Source organism: Naegleria gruberi (assembly GCF_000004985.1).
Source record: "Naegleria gruberi genomic scaffold NAEGRscaffold_93, whole genome shotgun sequence".
Lineage (NCBI taxonomy): Eukaryota > Heterolobosea > Eutetramitea > Acrasida > Naegleriidae > Naegleria > Naegleria gruberi.
Genome location: NW_003163234.1, coordinates 7,884 through 16,161, shown reverse-complemented (window position 1 = coordinate 16,161; position 8,278 = coordinate 7,884). Strand labels below are relative to the sequence as shown.

At 31.8% G+C, this 8,278-nt stretch overlaps 5 protein-coding genes across 5 annotated transcripts; 3 read left to right on the top strand and 2 right to left on the bottom strand.

Moving 5' to 3' along the window:
* Positions 1 to 111: 111 nt before the first annotated feature.
* On the top strand, positions 112 to 909 carry NAEGRDRAFT_76178 (uncharacterized protein; the record flags this gene model as incomplete). Its single annotated transcript, XM_002668855.1, has 1 exon — positions 112 to 909. One exon carries the CDS (start codon positions 112 to 114, stop codon positions 907 to 909), a length of 798 nt encoding a protein of 265 aa, XP_002668901.1.
* Positions 910 to 1,061: 152 nt separating this feature from the next.
* NAEGRDRAFT_76177 (uncharacterized protein) lies at positions 1,062 to 1,727 on the bottom strand (the record flags this gene model as incomplete). Its single annotated transcript, XM_002668846.1, has 1 exon — positions 1,062 to 1,727. One exon carries the CDS (start codon positions 1,725 to 1,727, stop codon positions 1,062 to 1,064), a length of 666 nt encoding a protein of 221 aa, XP_002668892.1.
* Positions 1,728 to 2,560: 833 nt separating this feature from the next.
* On the top strand, positions 2,561 to 3,022 carry NAEGRDRAFT_76176 (uncharacterized protein; the record flags this gene model as incomplete). Its single annotated transcript, XM_002668854.1, has 1 exon — positions 2,561 to 3,022. One exon carries the CDS (start codon positions 2,561 to 2,563, stop codon positions 3,020 to 3,022), a length of 462 nt encoding a protein of 153 aa, XP_002668900.1.
* Positions 3,023 to 5,135: 2,113 nt separating this feature from the next.
* On the bottom strand, positions 5,136 to 6,152 carry NAEGRDRAFT_76175 (uncharacterized protein; the record flags this gene model as incomplete). The annotated part of the gene is made up of 1 exon (XM_002668845.1): positions 5,136 to 6,152. The coding sequence occupies one exon, from the start codon at positions 6,150 to 6,152 to the stop codon at positions 5,136 to 5,138; it is 1,017 nt and encodes a 338-aa protein (XP_002668891.1).
* Positions 6,153 to 6,910: 758 nt separating this feature from the next.
* Positions 6,911 to 8,278, top strand: NAEGRDRAFT_54547 (uncharacterized protein; the record flags this gene model as incomplete). The annotated part of the gene is made up of 1 exon (XM_002668853.1): positions 6,911 to 8,278. One exon carries the CDS (start codon positions 6,911 to 6,913, stop codon positions 8,276 to 8,278), a length of 1,368 nt encoding a protein of 455 aa, XP_002668899.1.

Sequence of the window (8,278 nt, the reverse complement as noted above, 5' to 3'; positions counted from 1 at the left end):
ATGTAGCGTTGTAAATGTCAAGCTATTTGGTTTCATGAACAGGTTTCGACAAATGAAATTTCGAATATATTTTCCAAGATCGCTAATGGACTTTCAACTCTTTGCAAAACCATGCAAGTCTCGGATTTACTCATTTTTGGAATAGACGAATACCAACTCACTTTCGTCGATTCCAATAAGAAATGTGAAATGGCTTCCATTGAGGCAAGCTTAAAAATTAGCAAAATTCTAGATAATATTCTTGGAAAATCAGAGAAAAAAGTTAGTTATTGCATTGGAATTTTTACTGACATGGCGTACATTGGAAATATTGGAAACCATTCTTTACGTTGCTATTCTGTGGTTGGTCCAATTGTTTCAAATGCTAGAAAATTGGCAATTTTTGGGCATACTCTTGATTGTAAAGTTTTGGTGGATAGTGGAACGTTATCACCTGTAGTAATAAGTCAATTTGTGATTAGACCAATTGACCGAATCGAAATGGAAGTTTTCAATTCGAAAACTAAACAGATTATTTCAGTTCATGAAGTATTGAGGGAAAATTTGGTCAATCCTGATGAATGGCTTTATGAATTGGAACAATCGAATAGTAATTCACAATTTAAAGTTTTACAAAATTCTTTCGTTTCGATATTTGAAGTGGAAACTGAAGAATCAAACTTTGTAGAGAAAGTCAGAGAAGCAAGACGAATCTTTCAAAGATACATCGATGAAAATCCTTCAGATATCTTGGTTTTCAATCGTTTGATTTATGTACTCAACTTTCTTCTAGATTATTCTGATGATTCGAATGCTTCTCTTTTTGAATTGTTGAAAAATTACAAAACAGCACTCCACAGATCAGTCCAAACTCTTTCTCATCATAATTGTGAAGATGTTGAAATAACTTATATAAATTTTAAAGGTTAATTTTTTATTAGAAACATTATTTAATTCACTTCATTGAAGATCACTCAAAAGTTAATTATTAGAAAGGTTTCGAATCAGAACAATACAATTCCATCTTCAATGTAATCAACACTTTTCACATTTTCATTTTGGAATAACAAAATTAAAAAATGCTAGATTTTATTCCTTTTTTTGGAATTGACAAGATCATTACCAAACGATTCAATCATATACTTTTGAATTTCTTCATCGCTTTGTAATTCTTTTGATAGAAATCGAAATACCAAACGTTCCTTCCTGACAGCTGTCAGAGCTATTTCTCTATCATTATTAAGGTAGATATCTAGCTGTTGGGTTGAATATTCATTAGGAAAAACTGCTTTCAACACTATTTCCTTATCCGCTTTAAGATTGTCACTCAAATGTCTTAGAAATTCCAAATTTAAATCATAAGTAGATTTACCAATAATTTGTAAAACGAAATCCTTATCTGATCTTAATTCAATTGGAAAGTATCCAAAACCTTTAGAATCTGCTTCAAATAAACCACTCATAAAATCCTTGTCACTTGTCAAATCAGAAGAAATATATTCAAGAACTAGTCCAATATCACCAAAACTTCTAGCAAGTAATAATACAAATTCTCTATCTGCTCTCAATTCACTGGAAGCATATTTAAACTGTGAATAATCTTTTTCAAATGCTGCCATCACAACTTCCTTGTCATTTCTTAATCTTTTACTGACAGCTCGCAACGGTTGACGTTTTTCTTTGAAATGAATTGAGAAAATTGCGAGAACAACTGGTTTATGATCCCACAAATCGAATATAGAAACCATTTTTAGAATTGGGTTTTCAGTTGTATTGTGTTTGAAATTGGAATTGATCAAGTTGACTAAAAGTTTTGTAATTTGATTTCTGTTCCTTACAAGATCAAATCCTATAATGTTTAGGTGGTTTTTACCTCCCAAGAGGGAGAAACCTTGCATGGTATGTACAATTAAAGTCACTTCATATTTCTTTGGCTTGCCAGATAATTTACGAAAAAACATTTCGGATTTAATATTCGAATCCAGGATTAAAATGACAAGAAACCCATCAGTTAAATTATCAATATTCGACAGCATGGGTTGGTTGTGATGTTGAATTATTTTTTTAAGTTTGTAAAAAAGGAAAAAATATATTTTGATTATTCCACTCGTATAACAACATTTTGGGATTTATCTGAAAATTTATCTGGAGAAATAATGAGTTAACTTCATGTTAAACTCAATTCACATCCAAACTCATGAGTAGAATATTGAGCTACTAAATGATCGTGATATTGTATTAACAGCTGTCAAAAACGGTGGTTCTATTTCTAATGCTAGAGGAAGATTGAAAGTTGATAAAGAAATTGTTTTACAAGCTCTCAAAGAGCATGTAGTTAGTTCAGTGAGAAATTCAAAGAGTATTCGATTTTTAAGGAAATCGATGAGATTAGATAGTTTTTTTCTGGAACAATGTCAAAATTTCGGATTGGATTTGTTTGGGTTGATTACCATTCTTCGAACAACACTAACAGTTGTTGTTTCATCCTATTATCAAACAACTTTATTATTAGAAAGTTGATACCATCTGTTTTTTTGAACTTGCACTTGCAGATATAATTAACTTTGAATCGAATAAAAAAATGACTAAAAAGAAACAAGCTACTCCCACACCAACCACTTTTGCACCTCCCCAATTAAACGATTTTCTAATTCATAATTTTTGTATCGGAAGAGAAACCACATCAAATGGTGCTTTAAAGTTAATCAGCTACGGAGATTGGGGATTAGCAATTTACCGAACTCCGATTGGTGTAAAATTTGGAGTTCATTCATCAGAGGATTTTATTACTCAATTCTTGAATGAAGATTATTTGAGAGAGGACGAAAGAGAAGTATACGAAAGTATCGACCTAATGAGTATGTTAGAAATAATGCCAATTGAATTGGAAGAATTGAAATCTGCCAAATCAAAGATTAAAACATTTGAAGGTTTACCAGAAAAGTTTGGGAAATGCATTAGAACTTGTTGTAATGGAAATAACAAATGTTTTGTTGGAATTGCAAATGCACATGTTTACTGTTTTGATTATGGAACTTCTTAAATATTTGTATGAAATTGATGAATAAATTGTAAAGTGCCTAGTTAACTTATTGATTGTACCCGCCGTGCTATGTTTGTGTTATTCTAAAGATAGATTTACTTCATATTGTTGAAGAGTGAAAGATTAAGGAAGTGAATGGCTACGGCCATATCACGATGAATGCACCTCATCCCGTCCGATTTGAGAAGTTAAGCATCGTCGAGCCAGGAACCTGTGGTGCTGTAGTCTTTTTATCTTTTACCACAGACTTGCTCACAATCTTGAGCTTTTGGAATTTTGATGTAGCTTCAGCAAACCTATAATTTGCCTTGTATTGGTTTCAGTTGGCATTGGATCTTCACCGCAGCAAAATTCCAACACACACAAAATTTCTATTATTTAACAGAGCGAGAAATCATACCAGATGAATCCTCACAGGAAAAAATTGAGAAGGAGGGCAACAACCACTTTGATTATTGACCAAATTCTGGCTTCTCATCCTCTGAGTGCAAGGAGGAGAGTTTCCAGATTCACATTTCAGTCTGCATGATCACTGAAATGTCCTTCAAGGTAAGTATGAAGAAACCAAAGAGTGGAAATTCGAACAAATCTTAAAAGCCTTTCAAGATGTATGGTTTTTGAGAACTGAATTATGGTCGTTGTTTGTTATTGTATGATTTAACTTCTCTGAGATAGTTGAACATGAAGTAAACACAGAGTTGATAAATTACATTGAAATTTAAGTAGGACGTGTATTGAACAAAAGTTCAACGAAATAAGGGGTCAAAAAAACTCAACTGTGTGCTTTATTGAATATTTACATTTTGATTTATTTACAATGAATGCCTAGGTTTACAAAATTTTGAGTTTAATGGAGATTACCACATTTTGAATTGTTTGTTTCTCATTTCTAAGGTGTTATGTGATTGAGATTTAGAAGTTTTACTTGTTTCACTTCCAATAGAATTCAATGTTTTGTAATCAATTAAATTTCTTCTTCTTGTTCCACCAATAATATTATCCAATGAAATTTCGGAATTAAATTGTGAAGTGTTATTGGAGGAATTATACATATTTCTTCTTGTTGAGACCATTTTCTTATTGTTATTTTCTTTTGTTGGTTTTCATTAAATTTCTTTCATCAAAATATTAATAGAAAAATTCAAATTCTTGTGATGAGTGGAAAATCCACTAAAAATCGGAATCACAAAATTAGTGGAAATCATCAATGGAAATAAATAGATAATTGGTTTTGGATGATATTTCCACAACAAAACAAAATAACTAAATAACAAATACTAATCAAAATGCCAGCTAGAAATACTTCATCAAATTCTTCATCTTCCGAAGATAGAATTCCAACAAAAACAGTCTGGTCAAGATCTAAACCAATTGATTTATCTAAAAGATTACCATTATTTGATATTGATACTTCAAATATTATAAGTGGAACTAGACATCGTAATAATATTGATTATCATCATGCAAATTTAAATGGTAAACAAATTTCAGTGAAAAGATCTTCGAAAAATTCAATTGAAAAGAGAGCTAAACAACAATCAACCACAACAAATAAGAAGATTACCAAATCGAAAAAGATGTAAATTACAACTTGTAAATAATTCAGTAAATTGTAAATTGTAAATAATTTTGAAATTTATGAAGTTTCAATTTCAACGACTTTATTGTCGCCATATTCCTGGCAGGCTTCCCGTCCAAAATTAATAATTGACACAGCTAAGCGATCTTTTATTTGGAGGAATGGTTGTTGTCTACAATCAACTTTGGGTGTAAATACCACATTGGTGTTTCAGGAATTGTTAAAGTTATTGATAACTATAAGGATGTTGTTCATCCAATATGATCAAACTCCATTGAAATAGATCCATCAATTACCTTAATAAACTGAACAAAAGGCAAACATCGTCAATCCGGCTCTGGAGGAATAACTTTTCAATCTTTGGAAATTCAATTTAAGTTCTACCACTGAATCGATTATTTGAAAAGTTACTTTGAGGTTTTCTGAATAGGTTTTTGACAATCGAATAGCAACAAAGAATGAATGATTTTTGACTCTTATTTGGTTTCTGTTAAATTCCTGTAAGCCCATCTCACAATGGCATTTACAACATTACTATCGATTCCTTGTACATGCATGTTCAATTTTTTCTTCTTTTTCTCCTTTAAAGAATATTAAGGTATCCACAACATTTTCCAAATCAAATCCACTAACTATTTTTGACTGAAGGTCTTCCTCATTGATCCCAACTCCTACATCATAGTCTATCAAAACCATTCTCATTTGTTCCCTTCTCCACGATTTTGGTTTGCTTTTATCAAGTTTGAATTCAGAAATTTCTAAAAAACCTGTTGCCTTTTGCAAAGTCCCCTCAATTTTTGTTTGTTCTTCTAATTGTAATTTCATTAATTGTAATTTTGACTCAATATTTGCAACCCTTATCGATGTGTTGTTTTGGGCACGCTCTTTTCGTTTTTGTTTCGTTTTTGTATATTTAAATTCTTTGCTTGATTCAGAAAGACCCTCTGAAGAGGAGGTTAGTGGTTCTGAAAGATAGTCTAGTAGTGCTTCAACATTTGAAGTATATCTTTTAATGGCTTCCCAAGATGAATGCCTTGAAATATTGCCCTTACCACCCCAAGTTCTTTTATAAAACGAAAGAGGTTTATCATTACAGGAATGGCTCTGTTCAATACTTGGTATAGTAATTATATCTTCTGTTAATGTGACAGAATTATCCTGTCTGCTTTCTTTGACAATGTTAAATCTGTGATGGCCAAAGGTTGCAGGTTCTTTGACACAGAATTCAATGGGGTAATCAGCTATCCAGCTATTATACAACAACATTAAAAAGGTTTTAATCTTTCTCCTGCTCCTTGAAAAGCATACTACTTTGATAAAAGAAGAATCACCTTGTATTTCAGCTGATGGTGGTGAACAATAAATTCTCGACACCTCACCATAAACATCCGCATGCACAGCTAGTGCTCTAATATTTCTCTTAACCTGTGTTTCCCGAGGAATATGTATAAAAAACGACAAGTGGGTTGGCAATTTATCTATTGCTTCTGTCAATGAAACAAGCGCTTCATTTCCGTTCTCCTCTGTAATGGTAACATATTGTTCACTCATTTTCTGTAGTTTTGGATTAATTAGATAAAATGGCGGTAAACTTGTTTGGCATTTTTTTACATATGAAAGTTTAAAAAGCTTAAGGTTTTGCAATTCGTAAAATAGAATTTGGTTATGGTCTGACTCTTCCTAAATTCACTGCACAATAGCCTATATTTTCAGTAAGGAAATTTACTTTATTCTTCTTTTCCAAATATTCTATCTTCCCAATCATTAAATAAATTCTCCTTCATCGTAATCACCTAGTCTAGGAAAGCTTTGTAATTAGAAGAGAATGGTTTTGTCATAATGTCGGTGGCATTGACAAGTGAAAAATCACCACAATGATTTCCATCCACCTGAATTCTCTTTTGAAGTGCTTTCCTCACATAAATTGGGGTGATAATTCAAATAATTGGAAACTTGTGATGCAATTTCGGAAACGAATGGCAGAGGAGGGATTAATATTTACAGATTGGAGCTCTTAATTCCCCCTTATCAAAGACATGGTGAATTATCCTTCTCTCTGAATGATACCATTCAAGTTAATTCTTCATCTAATTCAAATTGTTGCTATCATCATTATATTGGTCATAAGGTTCTGGTCTTTTTTTCATCAGCTGAGATTTTGATTAAGGGGAGATTCCTCAAATCAGCAAACAAATTAAACTCTCAAAAAAAATGCGACCTCTCTTTTCCATTCGCTCTGCCACTGTTCGGCACTTTCTTCTACTATCCGACCTTTCTTTAATTCGGCAGAAAAAGTGTTCAGAGAAATAATGAAACCACATTTAACCTTTGAAGAATGCGCAAGTCTGTATGCGAATACGAACACAAAATCAATGAGTCTTGCAACCCTTATGATTACTTTGTGCTCTAAGCATAAACGATCGGAAGTGGAAAGAAGGAAATATATTGATGAATTGAAAAATATTATTCATCATTTTGATGAAGGCTCTGCCACTATTAGAACCATTGATATTGCCATTTCTACATTAGTGCAAGAAGAAGGCTATGATGAGGTTGTAACTCTTGTTAGAAAACTTGGAAATTCATCACTTGCTTCTCTGAAGAGTTTTAGATTGGATCAAATCTTAAAAGTTCTCTCAAGTTATCCGAATGATTTTGAATTGGATATTGCCAAACATATATTTTCTGTTTTACTTGAAAGAAAACAAGTCAGTTTATACGCCTACAATTACTATGCACAGTGTTTGTTTAAATATAATTTTGAAGAGGGGATGACATTATTACATGAAATGAATGCTCAAAAAATCAAAATTTTTGATAATCTGTTTATTTCCTCATTGACTTTCTCTTTAAAGAAAAACAAACAAAAAGAAAGTAGAATGATTTGCTCAATGATTGAACATTCCAAAACTACCAACAAAGTGCTATTAACCACAATGGTGAATTTTTATAACAAATGTGAAGACTATGATAAGGCAATTGAAATTACTAGAAACGTTAGCAGTGATGGATTGGATACAACTTCATATAATTGTTTAATTCAATCCTATATTGGAAAAAGTGATTTAAATAGAGCAATAGAGATGCTTGCTGAAATGCAACAGCAAAATATTTCACCCGACTCGGCCACATTTACAATTATTTTAACTGCTTGTGCTGACAGTAAGAATTACGAACAAGGGTTGAAAGTACTTTCGCTTAAGAACAAAATCAAGCACATCACTATTAGGATGTTGAATGCAATGATTAATTTCTATAACAAATGTGAAAAATTTGATAAGGCCATTGAATTATTTGAGAGCGTTACAAAAGATAGAGTAGATACCACATCATATAATTGTGTAATTCAATCCTATATTGGAAAAGGTGATTTAAATGGAGCAATAGAGATACTAGCTGAAATGCAACATCTAAATATTTCACCCGACTCGGCCACATTGACAATTATTTTAACTGCTTGTGCTGACAGCAAGAATTATGAACAAGGATTGAAGGTGTTAAATATAATTGGAGAGAACAAGACATCAAATAATCATTCGATAACCTCAATGATTAATTTCTATAACAAATGTGAAAAATTTGATAAGGCCATTGAATTATTTGAGAGTGTTTCAAAAGATAGATTAGATACCACATCATCACAACTGTTTAATTCAATCCTATATTGGAAAAGGTGA